Raw genomic sequence first — 25,640 nt, forward strand, 5'->3', positions numbered from 1 at the left:
AAAACCACTGCATTCCCGTAAAGCCACTGCCAAACATATCTCAATAAAAAAAGTGTGAAACTTTGAATCACTACATCTGTGTACAGCAACTGACCGATGTGGAGAGAGTACAAAAATATTCTACTCAAGCAAAACTACTGTTACTTTAATGAAAATTTACTTGAGTACAAGTAAAATTATTGCAAAAATCTACTCAGTAAAAAGTAGCCCTTTTAAAATGTGCTCAAAGTAAAAGTTACTTAGTTACTTTTCAGTGCATACAAAATAAGGCATGTCGACACATGGCATTTAGGAAACTACATTTCATTATTTTACTGCTCTGTTTTAAAAAACATTCAAAATTAAAGTGCCATAAAAATAACAGGATGTGTGATTTAAAATATATTGGAAATGCATGTCATGTATTTTTGTGCAACAAACATCCTTTTTTTCATCAACACTAATATTGCAATTGTGCAAATTTAAAAATTCTTTAATTGCATCAGGTATAAAACTGCTCTACCTGTCAAATACCCAAAAAAGGTTCAATACAGCCAGGGGTCTTTTCATCTGAATTAGGCTCAAACTCTTCTTCAACCAGTGCATCAGGAGGCGGGTCAGTGTTGATCGACTCACCTGGTTTGACTCTTGTCTTACTGAATAGGCATTATCAGCGTACATCAGTCCTATTTATATAGATCAGTAGGTCCCTACTCACCTACTGAAACCTACTGGTAGGTTCTGAAGGTTGTTTTTATCCTACATATCTTCATTGTCGTCATTACGTAAGTTACGTCCTTACGTTTAAGCACAACAACTACTCAGTTATATTTAGGCATTAAAGCATCTTGGTTAGGTTTAGGAAATAAAATGTCTTGGTTAGGGTTAGGAAATAAAACATATTGGTTAGGTTTAGGAAATAAAACATATTGGTTAGTTTTAGGAAATAAAACATATTGGTTAGTTTTAGGAAATAAAATGTCTCCAGCTCTGTGTTAATTTAGCACCACTGTTAAATACACTCTGGAAACACTACAGTAGTTTCCGGTTCTGCATTTCTTATTGTTTCCTTTTTACTCAGTACGAAATGTACCAAAGTACAATACTTAAAAATATATATACTTAAGTAAAAGTAAAATTACAGATTTTAAAAACTACTTTAAAAAGTACAGGTACACATAAAACCTACTTCATTACAGTAACGTGAGTAAATGGATTAATGCATCTATGGCCTTCACAGCTTCCTCTGAAAAACTTTTGCTTTTAGCTAATAACTGCTATGTTGACCGCCCTATTCACTAATAAGAATAATAATAATAATAATAATAGTGAATTCTGCCATGAATTCATTTGATGCATTGTTAATGTAAATGTTGCAGCTAGAGATGCCAGCAAATGCTAGTGGAGCATAACATGACATAACATGACGACAACAATGATTTTATTCTTCATAACAAAATTCAAGGAACCTAAAAGAATAAAAAGCTCAGAACAATGAAAGGCAGCCAATGACCAATGTCGGTGTTGCTTAATAAATTGTGACATCGGATGAGTACCACTCAGTTGCGAAAATACCAGTTTTTTACAGTTTTTTTAATCCTCTGTGAGGTCATCATAAGAAGCGAACTGTTTTATTTTGATAATTAATATATGAAATATTACTTAATGCAGTTTTAAATAATAATTAATACATTGAGTTTTCCCCAGATTCCCAGTCAATATGTTCAGCTCGTCTGTGTGGTGTTTAATTGAAAGTTCCATAAAAGTCAATTTGATTTTCAATCCAAAGTGCAACACCAACATTCTTGTAAATACACCCCAGCAATGCAAAAAGAGCACCTTTTTTTCACAGGGTATTTAAATGATAATAAAATCATAATAAAACAATTTTCCATGTCATAGCTTTTCAATAAAGTAACATTGATTATAATGTATAATTGCAAAGTTAAATCATGAAAGAAAAATATAAAAAAGACAAAAAAGTTTTGATATCTAACATCAGCTTATTGTTTAGGCTTTAATAAGCAAAAATAGAGTAATATGGATCATGCCATTGCTGCCTGTATCTCCCTGATAAAGTGGTGTAATGTATGAGTGCAGGTGTTGCCTTTTTTGTAATTAATAGTCTTATAATTGGATAAATTAATGAGCTGGCAGATGAAATATGGGAGCAGACATGTGAGGAAAACAGTTATCTCTCAGGAAAAGACCAATCTGAACTTGTGTAATGAAGAAAAACTTTGCTAACTCACTGGCTCCCTCCCTCCATCTGCTCCTGTTTGACTTGCTGTTGTTCTCCAGGGCCCGAGTCACTGCAGTTGCTCTCAGTTTACAATGCAAACAGTAACAGCTGATAGTGATTTCTCGTTGTGGAGATAAATAAAATCAGTGTAATCCTATTTCATTGTCTGATCAGATAGGAAGTCTAATTCATAGCTTGTCTCTTCCATTTCACAGGTTCTTGTGAATCTCTGGGTCGACCGATGCAGCCATGGGCAGAGTGTTGGACCTCTGAGCGCAACCTTCCTCCCCCTCCTCCTCTACTGCATTATTTTACTCTTCTCCATCCTCCTCTTCTCTTCTTCCTTTGTCCTACGCAGATGTACATTCCGTCCTACAGAAACTAGCCATCAACCTATCATACCTCCTCCTTCCCGCCATCTGCAAACCATGACAAGTATTGTTTCTCCAAATCCTGGCCAAGCAAGGCAGTTTCTCCCAGTTCTACTCTTGTATTTTGTACCTCTGTTGTTAATGGGGAGTTGGAGTTACGCAGCCCCCTCAGGCCCAGAGTCAGACTCCTGCTCCACCTTAGTCCAGAACCGTTTCTTTGGATTCTTCCTATCATCATCCGTGTTCCCCACAGTGCCTTGTTCTTGGACCCTCCAGAACCCTGATCCACGGCGTTATACCATCTTCATTAAGGTGACCAAACCTACAGAGGATTGTGCACCATCACAGCTACGCACTTTCCAGTATGACTCCTTTCTGGAAACCACACGCACCTACCTGGGCATGGAGAGCTTTGATGAGGTGGTCAGGCTGTGTGATACCTCTGCCCCAGTGGCCTTCCTGGAGGCTGGAAAGCAATTCCTCCAAATGAGGAAGGGACCTTCTCGGATGATCTCAGGCATAACAAATGGTGATGGGGATTTCAAAACAGAGTACTTGGTGGTGGGAAAACGCAACCCCAGCATGGCAGCCTGTCAGATGCTATGCCAGTGGCTGGAGGACTGTCTGGCCTCCAGTACATCTAACAGGCCCTGTGGTATTATGCAGACTCCATGTTTGTGCTGGGAACCTCCACCACAGCTCAGTGAGGGGGATAGGTGTTATCACAATGGAGTTTACCTGGAAAACTGTTTACCCAGCATGAAGGAGAGGGGAAAAGAAGCAGAAATAAATGGTGAGTTGAAAAGATTTTACAAGTCCTCAATTAAAACATTTGTAAATTCATGATGTTTTTTGTTATTTGATCAGGGCATCGTCATCTGCACAATTCAGAAAAGCACCTAAGTGGTAAGATTGACAGTTACCTGTGCTTTTCTGTAAAAGAAGTAGGTCAATAATGAAAAACAAACCACACTCTAAACTCTCTTCATGCTCTCAGCAAAATAACATCTTCGATGCCAGTCCAACTGGTAAAGCTGTGTATGATGTGAAACTTCAGGATTATTGTGGAACACTGGAAAAAACCAAGAGGAGTGCTGTGGCTGAAGACGTAAGGACAGAATGAGGCAAATGGAAGGTTTAGTGTTTCAATTGATGGAATTGAGCTCTGTGACCTTGCACGGTCAGCACCATATTCCATCTCTCTGTAGTCCAGGGAGGGACACTCAATCGGCCTTTGGGAAACATGTGGAAACAGAGGAGAATCGAGTGTTGATATTGGATAGCTTTAGGGATGCTCAGAGCATGGAGAAGGGACTGAGATGTAAAGAGAGACAAAAAGACAAAAGAGGAATCTAGAAAAACAGAGGCAGAAATGTGATGGGATAGGGGCCTGTGGCTTGAAGTCTAATTGTCTGTTTCCCTCCCCTTCGCTCAGCAGACAGGATGTAGCCTGACATCTCTATCCTGGTTTCTTCAGGACTATGGCCAGAGGGATGGAACATTTCTTAGCTCCCCTTTCTCCCCCTAACTTTTCCACCCTCTATCTCACCCTCCTTCCTCTGCTCGCTTCCCCTAATCAGCCTGTGGTCTTATTTTCTCAGTCCTCCTCCTATTCTGAGCCACCATTGCTGCCTCCCCATCTTTCCCTCCCCAGGCTGGTAGTGGGCTGATATTGAGCCAGTCGTGGGAAGCCAACCAAGCAGAGAAGATACTGTGGTGGGTATCTCCTGCCTTATCCCTCCTCCGGTCTCTAGAGCAGCTAATATCCCCTTGCCGCCCCAGCCTCCTCTCAACTAGTTATTGCACTTATGTAATCCCACTTATGGTGTTCAACAGCGGGGTGTGGGCTGTTTGTGCCTTAAGGTGTGAAAAACAAAAAAATATATATACCATCCATAGTTGGCTTGTGCAGACATAGAAAAAAGAAGGATGCATTATAGCTTTTCTTCTCCCTATGTGTGCGTCAAACTACACTGACACTGTCTCCTAGATGATAGTTCCTGGTTCAGATTGAGAAAATGGATGTGCAACCCCATGATGAACTCAAAGGGAAGAGGATAGCAGTATGTGAATATTTGGCTGGATGAGTGACTGGATGGATTGAATTGGTAGATGAAGATTAAGAGAGGCTGGGGAGATGTAATGGATTCTGTGTGAAAATAGGTTGGGGAGCTGGGTGGTTATGGCCTGCTGTGCAGCAAAAGGGGGAATAGAAGGGGTAATAGTTGTCAGTGATGAATGAAGGAAAGACAATAGATAGAGAGATGAGAGAGATAGATCAGCAGAGGAAAATTAAGGAGAGTGAAGAGGTTGACACCAGCTGAGAAGGGATAGTTGTCTGATGTAGCCTTGATGAGGATAAATAGTTGATGCTTGGGCCAGGCAATATGCAGCTGGACTTGTTTGGTCTCAGCACCTTCAGTAACAGAGGAGTTCATATATTACAGTCTCTCTCCCAGCCTTCTTCACTCCCTCTCTACATAATGACTGGGGTCCTGCCCAGCAGATGGAGGGGTGAGACCTGCTGCCAGCACTGAGCTCTGCTTATGTCTACCTGATAGGGGCTAGGTGAGGAGCTTGGCTCCCTATACAGAGACAGTGTGAGAGCTGTGTCTTTTGTTCTACTCCTTCACGTATGGCCCTGTGTACCCAGAGCTTAGAATTTAACAGAAAAACAACATAGGAAAGATAACACTGCACAGATAGTTTTAAAATATTTTTTTCTGATGCTATCTAGAGATAACTTGAATTTGCATTATCTTTCAGGTTCATGCTGAGGTCATGTTCATTTTAGCAAATTTCTTACCCAGGAATCTCTAGCTGTACACAAGTAGTTGAAAATCTGCACTGTGTCATGACAGGAAACAGTAATGCCATTATGTACAAGGCTGAAGGTAAAGGGTGTAGAAATTGGACTGGTGGAAAACTGTATATCTGACTTTGTTTTTACAACACTAGCCACAAGATGTTTGCAGCAATATTCACATGCTGTACATCAACATAAGGAAAAGAAAGTTCGCTCAACAAAACCAATTTTAGGAAAACTAAACACAATTCAAACAACCAGCAGTTAAATAGATGCATATCGAAAACAAGTTAAAGGTGCAAGACCTAAAAAATGTTGTGAAATTTTAAATGAAATATAATAATTAATAATTACAATTTCATGCAATTTCATGCTAATGCAACAAGCTATGCACGTTTAAAAGCTAACGCTAATCTAGCATATTCTCTACTAAAAAAACTCACTGAAATACCAGCCAAAGAATTGCAGATATAAATGTTGCATTATGTCATTTTAAAGTTTTTCAGTTTCTTTTACATACTTACTTAACTTACTTAATTCCCTTATTAGTCCCACAATGGGGAAATTCCATTTCCACCCAAGCACACACACACAGTAGTGAACACACAAACACACCGTGCACACACACCCGGAGCAGTGGGCAGCCAATGCTTCGGCGCCCGGGGAGCCTGGCGTCCGGTGCTTTGCCTAAGGGTCTCACCTCGGTCGTGGCATTGAGAGTGGACAGGGCGCTGGCTGTTCACTCTGCCCACTGACAATTCCTGCCGGACCTGAGACTCGAACCTGTGACTTTTAATTTACTCCCTATCCATTAGGCCATGACTGCCCCATTTTTTGGAATGGTGGTAATGATTAATTGATAATCCATCTATTATGGTTGTAGTATTTGTGTATGGTCTTCGTCAATAAATTCCATTGCTGTTCTAAGACGATTAGCCAGTTGTGTATGCGGGGGCATAGTTAGATTACTCTATTGACTTGCAAGCTGATGTGTCAATAACATGGGCAATAGTACACTTTTAATAATAATGCGAATACACAATTGCTGCCCGATGAGTGTGGGTGACCTCTTGCTTGACAGAAATGGTACAGTTTGCTTATCTTCTGCTTTACTACATCAATAGAGTCATCAATAGGAAGCTCTTAACCTGAATTGATTTTAATATGACCTTTTGATCATCTAGGATTAGGCTCCGGGGTGGAAGTCTGTTTTTTTTTTTTTTAAATCAATATCATTCAGGTTTCAGTTAAGAGTTTCAGTGTCCCTAGATAGCATAAATTTGGGGGAACATAAAAGCAAATATCCTACAAACTTAATTCCAGTACAGAAACATTGGAAAATTCTTTCAATTAGCTGCTTCAGTTAGTTTGTTAAAAAAAATAATACTAATCAGTTTTGATACAGTAATTACAACTAATGAGGAGAACACCATGCTTTACACATCGACAGCTCACTGTGTGGTGTGAGAAACAGTTAACCTTTAAAAGTTGTACAGAAATACTGTCCGTGAAAATCCATTTTGGTAGACTTCCAATGAATGGTTGTGCGTATGTGTGTGGATGTGGGATGTTTTGTGTCACGATCTGTAGCACAGAGAAGGAAAGGATTCATTTGTTCACCCTCAGTGGACAGCAGGGGAGGCAGAGTGATTAAAGGGTGGATCACAAAGATGAGAGGAGATGAGACGGCTCATGACTCAGTCTAAATAAAATAACCGCTTTTGTGATAACATTGAGAAAGTTTCAGGAATAAACTTATGATGCAGTTGGTCTGCTACAATTTACTTGCAATACTGTGGGATCATCTGGGTCATGACCTTTATTACACTTTATTCATTTTCATTCTCCAATGTGAAAAATTCAATACAATGAACAAAATCCTTTCTAATAACTAAGGCACCTATCTGTGTCACAGTGCTTTCAGTCTGTGACAGTGTGTCCTTGTTTGGATAGTTTCAATGTTGCAAACAAGGTTCTAGGTATGAAATAAGTACTTCTATTATGGGGGCTTTCTATGTGGAATTTGCAGGTTCTTTACTCACTGCGATCCAACACCAAGATTGGGTGAACTGAAAACCACATTAGCTGTAGATGTCAGCCAATTAATGTGTGGCTGAATCTTTAAAAGTGTGCTACTTGCTGGGTATATGAGAAAACACTATCAAGGTCATTTTAAATTAGTCTATTGTGCACTGGTCAGTTTTAGGGTGACCTTTACTTAAAGGGTCATTCATGCAGTTCTCATAAATTAAAAAAATAAATAAATTAATAAAATTCAGGTGACTATATTATATTGATTGATAAATTCAGGTCATTAACTCGAGCAATGCAAAACCTACTGAAGTCAACTTGTTACTTTTATTCAAAAGGTGTTACACAGTTAATAAATGTGGACATACATGCTATTTGCTGGTAAAGGGAGGGTAAAGGTTTTCAGTCACACATATATGAAGGAGTTTAACCCTCCCCCCCACACACACACACATATACACAATTGTTTGTGGTGTGCCTTGCCTTTGGCACAGTGCATGCTGGGATAGGGTCCAGGATAAGAGGATATAGAAAATGAGGGTTGGAGCGAACTGTCTCTACTGTCTGTCTGTTTTGTTGATTATGGCTCTCTGAAGACTGTTTGCTGTAGTTACTGAGGCTTGAAAAAACAAAGATGATCTTTGCCTAGTCTGTCTTTGACAAGAACTGCCAGCTCACCACACATTATACATATTCCCATTCTCATTGTCAGTTTGGACTCTGGGGAATATGAAGCACTGAATGTTTGTTTCCTCTTATATGTTTTTTTTTTTTCTCAGAACATTTTTCCTGTTTCTTCCAGTTTTCTCAAATCTTGAGTGGAGTATGACACTCATAGCAGTGACAGTCACAGAGCTGTCACCAAGCTAGTACTAGTTGTCATACAGTATGTGTGACAGTAACTACATTTTTGTTTTGTTTTCATCACTGACCCCATTAGTGAGCTTTTGTGACTACTGTCCAAAAATGTAGAGTGTGAAAAATACATCCCAACTGTATACCACAGTATAACGCAAAGAAGTTAAATAGCACTACAAACTACAGCCATTACATTGAAAAGGTGCTGAGGTCAAATTTATTACTTTAACAGTCATCGTCCTGCTTAGCAACACAGGTGAAGAAGGTTTGAATGGAGGACCACAGTCCTCTGCATCTCCATGTCCCTCTGTACCACGTTGGTTGTCCAGCTGATCAACCGTTTTGTTAATGGGCCTAAAGACAGTGGGGCAAAAATACTGTAGGTGTGGATGTGTGTTAATCTAACAATAACGGAAATAGGATTTAAAATGTTTAAGTTTCTCCTTTTGAGATTTAATTGTACTTATTCTGGTAGTTAGTTCTGGACATGACAGAAAAGTGTTTAGATACATCATTTCACTACTGTCTCACATAGAGATTATGATGGAAAGGTGAAGAAATAATAAGAACCAGACACATCCACAGTTCAAAAAAGTGACAGTATGTGGAGAGACGTCGGAAGAAATACCCATGAACTCTCCTGATGTGCACACCTTTCTCCAGTTGCTGGCATGGATGAATGGCAAGATGAATGTGTGCTATGTCTCTCCTTGCAAGCTGCTGCATGGCTGGAACACATTGTTGCTAACCTAAGGGATTTCCAACCTGCCTCCATAAGGAGCGCTGAAGAATCCTAAAGCAGCGATAATGCATTAGCTCCTTTTGACACTCATACGCATGGACGTGCGCACCTACATGCACACACATCCACACTGTCTGCAACATTCACTGTACATGGTGAAATGTCACACCAGCAAATGGCACACACACTGGTGCAACCACACACTGGTCCCTCATGACTAAATGTGGGTGGCTGACTGAAGGAGAGAATAAAGCTGATTTTGTGTGTGTGTGCGTGTGCGTGTGTGTATGTGCGTGTGTGTATCATCATGTGTAGAGAGCAAGGCGTGGTGTTAACCACAGGGAGTGTGGTGTGGGCAGGAATAAACCGAAGAGAGATGGCAGTGAGATGCTCCGTGCTGGTGTAGAGGTCGCTCTGCCTGCAGGGAGCCTCGCAGCCTGTTTGGAAAGTTTTCATATGGAGCTTTCTCTTTTGGGATGAAGGCAGGGAAAACAATTTATGCAGTCCTATTTGTGGTCATGCACGTTCACCTCATTCACAATTAGTGCAATTATTAGAGCGGTGGCTGTGATTTCTGTTGTTTCTTTCCAAGTCAAATGAAAACCCTCACTAACAGTTACACAGATATATTTAAAAATGTAAATAAATGAAATAATGGGAGAGAGTGGGGCCAGGACTCCTGCAGTCTACCATGCCCAGCACTGCAGCATGGGTAATTTTAAAAAAAAAAAGGAGAAAGCACTGTTGTGCTTTCTATTAGAGAAACCGCTTTATTAGCATATACAGCTGCTCTTCTGTTGTAGAGGAAAAGGTGACAGTTTTATGTCATGTTAGCACAATATTCAATTGCATGTTAGCATGCTATTATTAAGATTTTGCTTAAAGCACCACTGTACCTAAATGCAGCATCACAGAGACAGTAACATGGCTGTAGAAACTTGTTGCAGGCAGGATTAGGATGTGCCTATATGGAAGTGAATAACTTAACATTTTATCAGAGTTCAAGCCAGTGACCTCACTTCTCATGATGTTTTCTGGCTTTTACCACCTTCACCTGTTGTCTGGCAAAGGAATGACCTGAAATTTAAGGTCAGTGTGAAGCAAGCTGAGGAGTTGTCTGTCTCCTTTCTCCAGGCTGTCTTTGAATAGAAGGCCTTTCTCTGGACCCTCCTCACTCAGCCGGAGGGTTTATTAAAAATTCATGCTTTAATTAAGCAATTTTACTGCTGCTACTTAGTGGGTGATGATAAAAGTATTGCTCCAGGATAAGCATGACAAGCAGACAAGTGTATGTGTGTGTGTGTATATATACATATATATATGTATATATATATATATATATATGTACTCATGCTCATGTTTGTATGTGTGCATGCATGTGCGTCAAGACATTCATATGTAAGGTCATTAATTTCCTGCGATAAAGAAAAGTGTGAGGATTAGAGAAAAGACAAGTCGAATTTTTTTACCTCCCTCATCAGTCACACATGACTGCAGGAGAACGGTCGGCGAATAACGTTGCAGTGTGATAGGGATCCTTCTGTTCTGTGACAAGCAGCTTGTCACTGTTCACCTGTTCACTGATACACTCTCTTTCTCTTCTCTATTTTACACTTCATCAAACATTTTTTTTTTTGGAGAAACCTGGTAGAGTCAAGATTTGAAACTCTATTTCTCCTCTCAGAAAAGTGCTTGGAGGGTGAAATTGTGTGTGTGAGGGAGAAAATAGAGAATTAGAGTGTGCGCTCATGTTGCCAGTCTCCTTGGCTGTGAGGACATTTAATGCTAGTCTGACTGTCTCACTGTCATTCTTCAGATTTGATGACTTGGGCAATGAGGATGAATTACCTCAGATCACACTGCAATGTACAAGTTTACTGCTGCTGTGCACCAGACTCGGTGAAAGTCTCTAAATGTGCGTGTGTGTGTGAGAGAGAGAGAGAGAGTGTGTGTGTATATATGTGTTGTTGCATCTGTGCCCTTGTTAAGAGCAGGTGATTGCTCTGCGGGATGGCTGTAAAGTCTGCTCTCCTTGGCTACATCACCTGAAATGACACCCAGAGGTGACACACTGTCATAACAGACACCCACATGGACTGTACTCATACACACCCACAAAAAGTTAAACATATCTTGGCCAGGGCCAAGGAATGAACTTATTAGTGCAGACATGTTCCATGTGCTCTTCTAACAATACACACACAAGCAGAAAATGCACAGACAGACTCCACCAAATTCTTTTTCTTTTCTGAAGGCTATACATGAATGCATAACCATTCAAGTCTACCCTCAATTCCATTAGTACCTAATTAGCTGGTAAGTGTGTACGTTTCAGGCACTTCTTTGTCTTCATTGCTGGTTTTGGAGTTCTTTAGGTAATAGGCCAGAGACATGTCTGAGAGGTATTTTGTGCACAGTTTAATTCAGTTTTCTTCTGCCCACAACATTATCAATTTGAGGTGTTTAAGATTTAACAAGTCAAACTCAAGCCAATCTTCCTCTTAAGTTATTTGTGCAATCTTCTTACACCAGACTGTTTTCCCCAAACATCCAGTGTACTAACAAGTGTATATGTTAGCCTTCTATATATTTATTTATTTATTGCTCCTCCAAAGGTGCTTAAAATTCATCTGAATCTGCTGTTAGTGCAATACGTGCAGTCTACTGCCAGTCTGATCATGACTAATTTCATTTTCTGATACAATTGGTTTGTTTTCTTAGATTTGTAATGAAATAATATAGATGAATTGTGATTTTGAAAAGAGAAATTTCATTATTGAGAAATCATATTGATATGTTAGTATGTTAAATGTACCTTAGAATCAAACCTGGACTGCTATATAGCATTTGTCACAATAACTTGGCCACTGGATGCCCTGTAATTCTAATTTCTACATCACACCCAACTGTGCTTCTCCAACAGCAGTCAAACATAAATACAGACATTAGGGCAACATAACTATCATAGGAAGTGTTCTGCCGGTATGTCAGCTCTCTTTCTGTAATGTAGGTTTGAAATCAACTTTTTGGTTTAGAGTGATTTATTTACTCCCATCAAAGCATGAAAACATAAAATTGGTGTGCTCTTCCAGTTTCTCATTTATATGCTTGACAGACTTCTTATCTTTTCATGGCTCTCCTATCCACTAAAAAGTGTATTGCTCAATCTGAGACCAAATTTTCCATGACATCTTTTCAGGCATTTTGTACATGGGCCTGTAAACAGAGATAGCTCCATTCATAAATGTTTTCTCAGTTTTGATGGTGTTTCTTAGGTGACAAGTCAAAACAATATCTTAGCATAATTTTAAGAGTTCTTTTTATTATTTAAGCACCAACAGTAGGACAAGATGATAGATTTTCTTTTTTTTTTATCTTTTGAGAGTTCTCATTATATTTGTATAGATTTAACTGGCATAGCCTATACAAAGAAGAACAACAACATTATCACAATTTCTTTAAAAGCTGCTATTTCCTCCAGTTGGTCTTGAACAAAATCTTCATAAATGTCCAACAGATTTAAAAGTTCCTGGTCTCTCCACTGACCCCCATTGCTGTGGCTGCTCTCCTCCATCTTTATATTTGCCTGTCGGTGAAGGGCCCACAAATCATATATAAATCTGATCTACAAACCGACATATGCAAGTGACCCAGATCCAATCTGGAAATATGTAATTTTATTTGTTCATACTGATGTGAGAAAATCAGATCTGATTCACCTGGAGGGAAAAAATGGAATTTGGATCATTTCAGTATGTAAATTCAAATAGCTACTGTATGAGACAAAAGGTTGACACTGATTACAACTGGACTTAGCATTTTCTGTTATGGTTATGATTATGCTCAGTAGATGTTTTCTGACATAAATGTAAAAACCTGAGCTTGCAAGATGTGGTAATATAACATGAGTAAATGGTGAGGGCAGATCAACTGCCTAGGGGACCCAAGGGCAAAAATGTACCGTTATCTGATGAATCATAAATTTATTTAGACATATTAACCATTGAAGAACAATATGAACTAAAAATAAAAGCTTTCATGCCAAAAAAAACCAAAACAAAACAATATACAGCCTCGGGTCTTTGATGCCCCTGCTGTTCTGGGATCCCACAGCAGTAAAAAACGTACTGTGTTGATAAGGTAATACAAGAGTACAGAAAAAAAATAAAGCTTTATTGCTGTTTGTTGTTTACATACAATCCATTAACTTGTTGGTTAGAGCATGGGTGTATTATATTGGCATCATGCTTAAGTGCCTATTTTCAGCATTACCCATTAGAGAAAGTGATGTTTTAGTTTTCAGGATTTCCTAAATGAGTATTCATTGTGACTTAAAGATCTCAGTATGCAACATACTATACAATAGGTCTTGTCAGGGGCGGTTCTAGACTCAACTAGATCAACTATTAAACTATCAAAATTTATTGAAAGTATATTTTTTACTTTTTAAAATAAAAATGAAAATAACAAGAAATGGAGGACATGTCGATTAAAAAAAAAAGATCTGAGTTTTTCAAAATTATTTATTTATTAAATTCTTTTTGCTATTCTGCACATACGTGATAGCCCTTCCTTAGAAGTGCAACGGCTTGTGCTGTATGTCAGCTGGAGGCGGGAGACGATGAAACGTCTTGTGACGCGTAGGTGGTTATAGAAGGTAGGTTGTGTTATCAGCAACAATAGTGCAGGCTAAGCCCCCCTAAGGATGAAATCCTGGAACCGCCCCTGAGTCTTGCTGACTTTCACTGGTTGATGTCAAAATGTTATTTGAAGAAATTAAATACAAACATCGAAAAGGCCATCTCTTAGATGTGTTCAGCTTTGTGAGCTTTTGCAGTGGAATTTTTTTTTTTTTATGTTCTGACTTATCAATCTTTATGCAGATATTTATTTTGCAAGGCACCCTTATTTAGTTTCCCTCGAACTAAATGAAAATTTGAATTTCTATGCCATTTTGTCAGAATTAAACCCACTAAAATGTGGAAATTCATTTCCATCCATTGCTTTCAAAATACTTAAAATTGGTGGGTCCAAGCTAGATGTGCCACTAGAACCTTAAGTACCAGAAGTCAGCACAGCAGTTGATCTGCTCTTTAATAACAGGAAAAGGCCTGGCTGCTCCTGGTACTGTTAGCAGAATAATAACTAAGGCACATTTCAAAACATGAAATATCACTCAGTTCACAGGTTTCCATCTGTCAGATGCTGCTCACGGAGACAGGAGGGTTCATTTAAGTGCTTCCACATAGAACTATAATGACTCCAGCCACCTCTGATTTAAAAGAGGTCACTCAGCATTAAGAACCCAGTTTGATTGTGAAAGGTTCCTTGAATAAATCACTCACAAAGGCATATGTTCACCGCTATCACGGGCACTGCTGTAGCACAGTGTGAGAGGGAACTTGGTGCACATTTCATTTTTCAGAATGTTGCACACACAGGTGCAAAGCTTTCCATTGGTTTCAGAGTCTGAGGTGTGAAGTCTTGACAGTTTTTCCACATACCAGCGTCCAATTATAACTCAAGACTCACAGGATTCACATAAATACAGATGAGATGTTTTCAACGTTTTATTTATGTCACTTTGGTATAAAGTTTAGGTTGTTATTGATATTGAACACTGGTGGAAAATTTAGGCCCATTCCTTCCTAATGAAGATGTAAATCATTATGGAGTTTTATTTTTTGAAAAGGCTTAGTAATTTCCTATAACAACTGGATACCATATTTGATTTTGATATTACTCAAATAGGAGGAAATTTGCATTTGTTGAGGACTACTTTTAGTTGCAGATGAATAGACATTCAGTGCTCTTGGTGACTTCTGTGACTGTTGAAAATCACATTTTGTGACAGTGGTCATTTAGGCTCCACTCTTTAGCTTTGAGGCTCTTCTGTTGAACCTGTCTGCAGGGATTTTCTCCCATTCAGCCAGAAGAGCATTAGGAAAGTCCAACACTGATGCTGATAAGGTCTGGCTCACAGCCGTTGTTCCAGGCCATCAAATACATGTTAGACGGGACTAAGGTCAGGACTCTGTGTAAGCCAGTCAGTCCATATGGACCTGGTTTTGTACTTTACATCAAGATATGTTCAAACAGGGAAAAGTCTCAACAAAAAGACAAAAAGTTAGATGAAGTATCTAAAAACTGCATACAAGAACCATTCATGAAAACAACACATTTTTAAGTATCACCAACACTTCCTTAAATTAAAAAATACAATGCCTTAATCTGAGTCTTTGGAATAACTAATTTCAATAGGTTTGCAAGAACAAACCTAATCTAAGAAAAACATGACTTAAGGATAACAGTATATACATATCTGACACAAGGGTTCTGACTTTTGCTGTAATGACAAGAATCTACTTAATTGGAAGTATGTCATATGGACAGGGATGTCAACCTACCTTTGGTCATATGTAAACGGGCATGTGTAAAGAATACATGGAACTACACAAAACGAATTGTGTTGTTCATAGATGCACCCACCAGAGTGGAGGTGGGAGCCGAGAACTTCAATTTCCATACATGTACAACTGTATGCACATTATACATGGTGACCTGAGAGGTTCTTCCTTCATGGCCCACAAAAGATGAACCCCCAGCAGCCCCCTGCCACCTCCTCACTCTCATCTCTCTGTTTCTCTCACTGTATCTTTCTGTGTCTGAGTCACAATGCAGTCACCATCCCACACTGTGTGGGGAGACAAGGGCTTCTGATGTATGAGCGTGTTATAAAGCGTGGGAAGAGTAAACCGCATTGCTCAGACATCTGTGCATAAGTAGTGTGTGTGTGTGTGTGTGTGTGTGTGTGTGTGTGTGTGTGTGTGTGTGAACACGTGCATGTGTGCTCTTGTATCTGTTTGTTTGTGTGCCAGTGGATTTCAGGGTTTACAGGTTAGAGATCCCTGGATGCCTCTGAATATATTTCATATACTGTAGCGTGCTGGATGGGTTTTAAATTGAGCAGTTAAATGTGCTCCCAAAGTAACTTGGAGAAACTCTTAGGAGAAAAACAATGGCACATTCATCAGCTGTGGAATGAATGAAGAAGCTGCAGAGAACTAAGGATACACCAGAGCACAGCGGGGGCGATTTTGAGTCTTAATAGCCATGCGGAGGAAGGTTGAGGGGGTGGGGAATCCACTCAGGTCCATGGAGGAAATAGACACGAGAGCCCTGACAGTTCCATAGGAACATTATACCCTCATGCCCAGCACATTGGTGGTACTGGGAGAGACAACCTGTAAACAACATGCAGCTGAAGTTAAAGTACTTCTCTGCAGCGTAGAAGCTTTAACTGCAGTGGAAATCAACAGACACAAAAACAAGGCTGAATTTGCAGCGTGGTTGGCAGTGACTTCCAGAATAATTGCACTGAGTTGTTTGACAAGCAAACATGCGCATGGATTTGTGCAGCTTCGTGCACAATTGCTATCTGAGCACTCAGGCTTTATCAGCAGTTGTTTCTGGCAAAGATTGATGTGTGTCGAAAAGGACAAAAAAAAAATGTGTGTGCTGTCCATCAGACCAGAGTAAAAATAAGAAAAGCATCTGATCCCTGTGGTGAAAGACCTTTGGAGTCTTTTTCTTATCGTTGCCTCTGAAATGGGATATCCATCTTCGGAATTGAAATGTCTGGTTAGCTGACCTGCACCTGCAACCAAAGAGCTGCCCACATGAAATGTATTTATAGACAATGGGTTTCAGAGACAGTGCTGCTTTGGAAGGCGCGATGGTTTGTGGATGATGGTGTGGCTAAAGAGGTGACACAGCATTACACTGGCTCAAGGAACTGCTAAAATGCAGCATTTTCATTTTCCAATTAGTTTTTTCAGTGAATTACAACTGGGAGCACTGTGCGTGTGCTTTTTTTTGGTATTTTAACGACATGAATTTGACAGATACATGGGTTTTGAATAGTCAACTCTGACATGCATGTCATGGAAATGCACTGACAGTTTGACATGTTGATCTCAGATCTGAGTCACATTTCTGCACAAATCACAACAGCAAACAAACTTGCCTAGACTTTGGACAACATTTCCAGCTCAACATCAACTTTCAGTTAAAAGCTGTCATATTATTAGGAAGATCACGGCAGCACTCTGGGTTTGCAAAGATATATAGTTGTGCAGCTTGCTTGGCCATCTATTTATTTATTTATTAATGTTTTTTACATCAGCTTGCTAAGAACAGTTTGTTGGTTGTGATGGACTGCAACAGAATCAGAACTACAAACTTTTATTCAGGTCAGTGGCTTGTCAATTGCTGTAACCCTATCTATAATTGCTATACATCAATATATATGAATATTGAGTAATGACTTCATACAGAAGCAGCATGCACGCCTGGCCTCACATCCGGAAGATATCACATTCTATGAAAGTTAACAGAAAATGTTATAAGCAAACCTACCTTTAATAGAAAATGAAGGCTATGCTTGACCCTCCCAAGGTATGTGGCCCATTCACCTCCTGCATCATTCTTAGCTTGGACACACACAGAGAGACATAAAACATTAACCCTTCCAGCAGTAATACAAGGAAAAACACCTCATGCACTGACCATTCTGCAGAACTGATGTTATTCCTGTTCTACTGACTCACATTTTTTGAGAACAGAGAACAGCTTACTAAGTAGAACACAGCACTACAAATGTAATAGTAGCATCTCTTAATACATTAAATGACATCATCCAGCCTGAGGGACACTATGGTAGCTGTGCTTCAGGTATGTTTTATTCTGTACTGTCTTGTACATCTCCAGATTCTGCTTATTCTTCTAAATGATGCAGTTCATTTTTAGTGCCATTATAAACAACTCTGACACAGAATTGGTTCAGACTTGTGGCTGTAAAGTGTTTTCCAAATCGAAGTTCTGTGACAGTGACAGCTGGGGCCTGAGGAATTATGTTTTCAGGTTATCCATCTGTACGTCCCATTCTTGTGAATATGATATCCTGGAAATGCCTTGAGGGAACTTCTTCAAATTTGGGGGTTTCATATTCAGTGAAGTTATAGTCTAACTTGCATGTAAAGCATAAGGTGGCTTGTTGGGAGAGGCATACAACCGCAATGTGGTAATTCTACCTTCAAGAAAAAAAAAAGTTAAGGAAAAATCAAACTTACATTTGTGTTTGTTTCTCTGTAACCTTGGGTCATTTCTCTTCAACACAATTTTGACTTTTTGCTTATAACATTTTCTGTTCCCTTTCAAAAGAGTCCAGGATTGTGATTGGAATCAAAATGACAGGAGAACAGTAAATTTGGGGGGGACGGTAATTTATTTTTCAGCTTGAGCACAAAAACGAGTAGAACATAGTAATGGTGTAAATGCTTTTAAACTATCCAACATATAGTGTGCATCACTAACCCTTTTAAGCAAATTATGGTCAATTTTGCTATGGCTATAGATGCAACCAGAGTCCAGAGGACTCCTAATAACTTTTATATGATTATTTTCTCAAATATAGCATGACAACACATAGACCTGATTAATAGATTAGATCATTGTAAATTTGTGGTTCCAATCTCTTAAGAGTGAAAATTTGTGACTTTTACTTAATGTAAGACAATAATGTCTTGCATATTTCCTGGGCATAAGCAATATGAACTTGGGCTCCTGTGATAACAATTTTTACAGTTTTTTTTTTATGTTGGATAAACTATACAAATAATGCTAAAATAATCAACAAATTAGATTCTGTGAGAGAACAGAAAGCACCCTGCTTTCTTGATATCAATTAAACCTCTGCTTTGCATTCATTAACTTAACACTGTTATTCAGCAGTGACACTGCTCCCTCTGGCACAATGATTTCTAAGTAACATGGAGCTTTTTTATTATCTTACCAGTCATTTTGCATATGAATAATCCTTTACTGGGTTTGACAACACAAAAAAAAGTTACCTCTGAAGCTTAATGATACTAACACCGCTGCATATTCCATGTCTGGAATGTGTGCTGATATTTGGTCAGTGTTCCTGATTTCTGCTAGCCACTGTTTTGATATCATTTGAATGTGGCTGACTTGATTCCAGTGTAGTGTACAATACTGTATAAAAAAAATGCAATGAATGCTGCCTTCTTCTCCTGAAAGCAAGGGTAAAAAAGCCTAAAAGATGGTGTTTCACCATCTTCTTCCTGACACGAATTTTAAAAAACTGGATGGAAACAGGGTGCCATTTTTATAACTTTCGACATGTGGATACACTGCTGGTTTGTTTAAACAAATGCTTGGTTCTTGATGTGTCAGAATTCCATTTTATTAACACACCTCTGAATTTACTTTAGTGGCTGCATGTTGACAGAAATACTACTAGACTCAAATTCTAATAAAATGTAAATATCCTCCATTACACGCCTCTAGTTTACCTTGACTCAATAATACTCACTCATTCATTGTCCTTCCTCCTTTTGGAAATACTTTCTAAGGCACCAAATATGTATTCATTTGCTGCTGAAAGAAAACAGAGAAAGAAGAGAGAAGAAGAGAAAGAACCATTTGTCAAAGACTACAATAAACAGCTGTTTTACCAACTACTGGGTGTGTTTGAGAAATAAAACTATATTATTGTGATGTTATACATAAATATTACCATGTTTAGTAGAAAACAATGAACATAGGATTCAGAGCCACAGACAAGATAAGGTTAGGGTTAGGACTAAGAGTTAAGGTTAGTCTTACTAGATGGACTAACACATTGCTGATCTTGACCTTTGGAATTTGTTGACAGTGAGAAAAGTAAGCCACGGCTATAGTACCTTTCATTTGCACATTTTTAGATTTATTTGACTTTCTACAGCTTTATTTTAAAAATATTGGTACTGGTTTAGGTTTTATGTGGGTTTTCTCTGGGTACTCCGGTTTCCTCCTACACTCCAAAATCATTTATGTCAGGTTGATCAGTGATTTTAAATTGCCCATAGACCTGTGATGGACTGGTGAGCTGTCCAGGGTTTACCCCTGCGTTTCACGCAAAGAGAGCTGGGAAAGGCTCCAGCACCTTAAATAGGAATAAGCAGGTATAGATAATGAATGGATGGATAGATTGATGATACTGAAATACAGCAATATAAAATTAACCCTATTGAACTGAATAAAAAAAAGAAAATCTGGTTGTAACAGAGGGAACAACCAGAGGCAGAATACTGGCATATTATGTTGGTGACTGCTTTCTTAATGTCACAAATGACTTGGCAGTTGAGCTCATTGGGTGCTGGGTGCTCTGTGGTAGGTTCATCCACAGGTTAAGCTTCTTGTGCTACAGGAGGAGACTGATCGATGAGAAGCAGTTGTCCTATCTATTTTCTTTTTGTCCAGAACACAGAACAAAATCTGCAGGGAACACAGACCTGTTGGAAACACAGTTAACATTCACAACTGCTATTCACATAATAGTTATGGCTATTATATATAATATATATGAATTTGTTATGCATTTCTCATAGAGCAGAAAATCAGTTTGATGAAACCAACAGCATATTTTCTCTAAGAAATATCAGATGGCGAATGGTATTTTGACTGCTAAAATCAGAAAAAACAAAACATTATGTCTTTTATAAATAAAGTGTGAGCATTTTCATTAATGTGAATTCAGTTCAGCGCACCTTTTTTCCCTCTTTTTCATTTCCCCCTCTCTTCTTATCTGTCCTAATATTTTTCCCCTCTTCCTGTTCCTGTCTTCGTTCATCTCTCTCCCTCCATCCCCCCCATGCTCTCTCCTTTCACCGCCTGTTATCTCCACCATGCAGTTGACTGCTTCTGTCCTCTGGGTGTCAGCACTTCCCTTATCCTTCATTCAGCCGTGCAGCTTTGTGTGAACCAATGGCCCCATTTCTGCCTGCATTTCATGTTTCCATGAGGATTTTCTCCTTTCCTCTTTCTCTTGTCTTAACATTTTCCACAGCCTCATCTCCTCCTTCCCCCATCTGCCTGCTTGTTGCCACAATAATTGTCAACTTCTGCACCATATTACATCCATCCTTTCTTCCCATCACACACACACACACACACACACACACCTACAAACACAGCTGTACTTCTGCATTTGTGAGGACACTCATTCACGATCATGATGCATTCCCTAGTGCCAACTTACACTATAAAACTCAAAATGTCCTCACTTTCCAAAAATTGCCTCACTTCCAAGGTATCCAACTAAGCTGCTTCTAACAAAGATAGCCATACAAGTACATACACACATCTCTCAATCAATAACACTGCAGTAACCCTATCTGTAAGAGCTCTTTGAGCATGTGTGTGTGTGTGTGTGTGTGTGTGTGTGTGGTTCAGTGGAAAGTTGGGATGTTGTGGTATTGTTGATTTCAAAGCTGCAGAAACTGGAGCTGTAATAGGAGATAGCCATACACTCATCCCACTGCTCCAAATAGCAGAAAGTCTTTAGGATGTTCATTATAGGCACACACACACACGTTGGATGATACACACGCAGGGACCCAGTGCTCACAGAGTAATTGAAGGGGAACGTGTGTGTTTTGGAGAAAGTGAAGGTCAAAGTAAAGCAGGGATTTTGGAAGGTAAAGGAGGGAGGATGAGTTTATGGATTACTGAGGTGACTTGGACAATCCAGCCACTTCGAGGGTGTTCTGACAAAAGACCTCCTCTGAATTATTGAGAACTTAATGCAATGTCCTTGCAGAGGGAGAAAGACAACACCGCAATACTCTCCTCCTACTTTTCTCCTCCACCCTGACTCTGATTATTGGGTAGGGGGAAAAAGAAAAAACTTCATAGTCTTGTCATTTTTTCTTTTTTCTGCAACAGAATGAGTCTTTTCTGTATAAGGACCCCCTCCCCCTCTTTTCCTCTTGCCTTGCCAAAACCTTCATTTGACAGAAGGCACTTCTGTCCTTTGCTCCAAACTGCAGTTAATCTTCCTCTGTATTCATAAAGCATATTTGTTCACAATAAACCTTGAATGATTCAGGATAGTGGCTGAAGGTTATTCTGCTGTCAGGTTGAATACAACCCCCAACACAGAGAGTTTGCAGTAAAAGATGCACTTGGTTCACATTGCAATGAATGCTCTATATGATTCTTGAATGGAAAGGCTAATTAGAGGCTAATTACTATGTTGATTGGTTTTTTACACACTCATTAAATCTAAGTTTGATTTACTTACTGGTTAGTACGTTCGAAGAACAGTCAAAAACTACAAGGACAAAAGGAGTCCTGAAGTGTCCTAAAGCAGAGTTAAATGCAGTTTTATTTTCTTAAAGGTCATTGTATGACTTCACATTCTTTTTCATATGAAACCCATTGGGTCCTACTGAAGATGTAAATCTTTAAAAGCGTAAATCTTTAAACATGCCTTTAGTTCTATATCTTGTTTCATTATTTGAAGATAATGCAAATGTTTATCTCTCTGTCCATTCTTTTTTAAAATTCCCCTTCTTCATATTAACTTTCCCTTTCCTCACAAACTTTAACATTTTGCTTCAGGCATTAATGAAGTTTGATTGACCATACTGGTAATGCTTTTATGATTCTGGTGACCGGGCTGGCACAAAGACAGCTCTCACCAGAAAATGTACACCTATAATATAGATAAGGGACACATGTTCTAGTCTTTATTGATTCACACTCCAGGTCAGTTTACGATTACATAACGCATTACATTTCTGATGTACTGGTAACAGTAATTACAGGATATTAACTCTATGTTTTGAGGTCCTGTAGAATATGGTTTTGATTATTTAATCTTCATTTGATTTTCACTCTTAAACCTTTTCTACATTTTGTTTACATTTTTTTAGTAAAACCTCTGTAGAGAAATGAACAGATGAATGGGTGGATCAGTATTACTGGTAACTAAAAGGCCAGAAACAAACCACCTGTCAGAGAAGGTGCACTCTAAACCTTTTTAATCTATTTTTTCTTAATAACAATGATTCAGTAGTACAAATAATAATTACTATATCACACATCAATTGTCGATTTACAACACAAAAATAGTTTACAAGGCTTATGAAAGGTAGTAATTTGTTGAAAAATCCTACTTTTCTCTGTAAAACAAAGGCTCTGAATCACCTGCTTGGAACTACATGTTTTTTCAAAACTCGCTGTCATAACTCTTCATAACTCTACAGGAGTCCTTTACAGGCCAATGCAGGCAAGTTGGACTCAACAAAACCCTAATGTGCACATGTTTCTTGGATCTCCTGAACATCATACAACACAGAGAGATCACAATACATGATCACTCATTCACCACACAAGTAAAATACTGCTGATCTTGATTAACAGGTGCATCTTGCTGTCCTTTATTCATATCAGCCCTTTAGGCAATTCTAAATTAAGTCATGATTGATTCAACTTTATCAATCATCAAATTATTATTTGTTCATTAAACAGAATATAGTCTAGCCAAGATAGTGCAGGTCAGCCTTGGGAAAGAAGCAATTCTTGACCTGACTTGAGTTTAGACCTGCAGCACCTCTGAGCACACAAATTGATGACATTTCTTTTTTCTTTGTGGATTTAGATTTTGTAGTGCCATTAAACAAGATACAGATGATGCAGAGAATAAGAATAAATCAATATTCCAATTTGTACAGTTTGGATTCTTATCACATGGTCAGCTCCTGCCTGTGCTGGACTGCTTATGAACTGATTGAGTGTGGTCACAGAAATATGAGCAAATTCATTTTCACAGCCATAAGCAAACACTTGGGCCACACTCGGTCAGTCTGCTGACAACAAACAGATATTGACTGTGATCACTGGTGCTTACTGATTTCATTTTGGAAGTGAAAGATCGTTTACACGTATGGACTTTATTCACTGGAATGTGTCTCTTTTAATCTATAAAGTTTGACTCGTCATGCAGACATGGTGAGATCACACTCAGCTGTAGAGGAACTGTGTGTGTGTTTGTCTGTGTGCTCGCGGATGCGTGTGTGTGTGTGTGTGTGTGTGTGTGTGTGTATGTGTGCAACAATGTCTGACTCTTTTGACTGACTTAATGCTCTCCCTGGTCCACTCCCTCATCCTGCCTCTTTCCCCAATGGAAATTGATTTGTGAGTAATTAAACACATGCGTGTCTGGATATTGGCCAACTTCATGTTCTATTCATTCAGATTAATACATATTTGTCGTTGCCAATGGGAGCTGAAAGGCATCTGCCTGTGCTATTAAACATTCATGAGTGTGCAGGACAGAGAGAGAGAGAGAGAGAGAGAGAGAGAGGAAGAAAGAGAGAGAGACATTCGGCAGCTTTTTTCCTGCTCTTCCTCATATCAGCACACATCTTAATGGAGTGCATTAAATCAGAATGGCCAAACAGGGAATTTCACAATGACAATGGCATCCATCACACCTCTGCTTTAAAGGAAAACTTTCCCCTCAGATCCTCTTTCACTGTTAGATACCATCAGTCTGTTCAGAGCAGGAGTTGTGCTGCAGGTTACTTTTTAGTGTGTTCAACTTTATAACTGTGACACCATACATCTGCAAATACCAATGTCTTTGTCTGTGCCTTTTTGACAAATCTGGTCTTTTACTGTATATGTGTATGATATTTACCATAAAGAGTTTGCCAACTATTTTTTTTATTTATCTTTTTATTTGCTCTGCATTGCGGTCACTATAGTTGTTAAATTTGTCCATCTGTAGATTTCTCCCTGTACTGCTGATGAATACCATTGTGCTATAGAAAAGTTGGGAGAGGACATTCAGTTATACAGTAGGTGCTTAAAGGTTTACATCAAGAACAGGTGATCAAATTTCACATAGTATGCATTAGAGGTGAAACACAAAACTGCTATGTTACAACAAATAATCTGTCTGCTTCATCACTAGAAAGAGAAGTCTGGACAGTGTTGGTTACATATTGTAACCCAAGATTCTGTGAAATGGGAGCAGCTCAGTGGGCTTTCGCTAATGGGTCTTATCCCATTCCTCATGCTAAGCACTGAAGAGAAAATTGTCTACACCCACATCGGGTGGGCACCTTCCGCCCGAACCATGTGATCTCATCACGTCCGTGCTACTCATACATAAGCGGCAGTTTAGGTGGTATCTTCCGAAAAAAAAGCGCTAGATTTTTCTTCAGCTAGAAGTGGGGCCCACAGCCCAGAGGTCAGGTGCCCAATTCACAGAATCTTGGATTACAATACATAACCAATGGTCTGCCTCATTGGTGCGCAGGCCTCTGGGCTATTGCTAATGGGTCAATGCTTCTTCTTCTCCTTTCGGCTGCTCCCTTCAGGGGTTGCCACAGCGAAGCCTCCATTTTACCCTATCCTCAGTATCCTTCACATCCACACCAGCTATCCTCATATCCTCCTTCACTACATTCAAGAACCTCCTTTTTGGTCTTCCTCTAGGCCTCCTTTCTGGCAGCTCTAACCTCAGCATCCTTTTAAAAATGTATTCACTGTCCCTCCTCTGAACATGTCCAAACCATCTATATCTGGCTTCCCAGGCTTTTTCTCCAAAACATCTAACATAAGCTTTCCCTCTGATGTACTCATTCCTGATCCTATCCATCCTCGTCCCTCCCAGAGAGAACCTCAATATCTTCAGCTCTGCTACGTCCAGCTCTGCCTTCTGTCTTTTTCTCAGTGCCACTGTCTCTAAACCAT

General features: G+C 39.2%; 1 protein-coding gene across 1 annotated transcript in view; it reads left to right on the forward strand.

Moving 5' to 3' along the window:
• Nucleotides 1-2,649: 2,649 nt before the first annotated feature.
• The window catches only part of adgrb1a (adhesion G protein-coupled receptor B1a), a 105,946-nt gene continuing 82,955 nt past the window's right edge, over nucleotides 2,650-25,640 (forward strand). Inside the window, exon 1 of the mRNA XM_026293744.1 lies at nucleotides 2,650-3,385. Coding sequence (XP_026149529.1) covers nucleotides 2,650-3,385 — 736 coding nt within the window. The remainder of the gene's footprint in view (nucleotides 3,386-25,640) is intronic.

The sequence above is a fragment of the Mastacembelus armatus genome, chromosome 16 (genome assembly GCF_900324485.2).
Source record: "Mastacembelus armatus chromosome 16, fMasArm1.2, whole genome shotgun sequence".
Taxonomy (NCBI): Eukaryota; Metazoa; Chordata; class Actinopteri; order Synbranchiformes; family Mastacembelidae; genus Mastacembelus; species Mastacembelus armatus.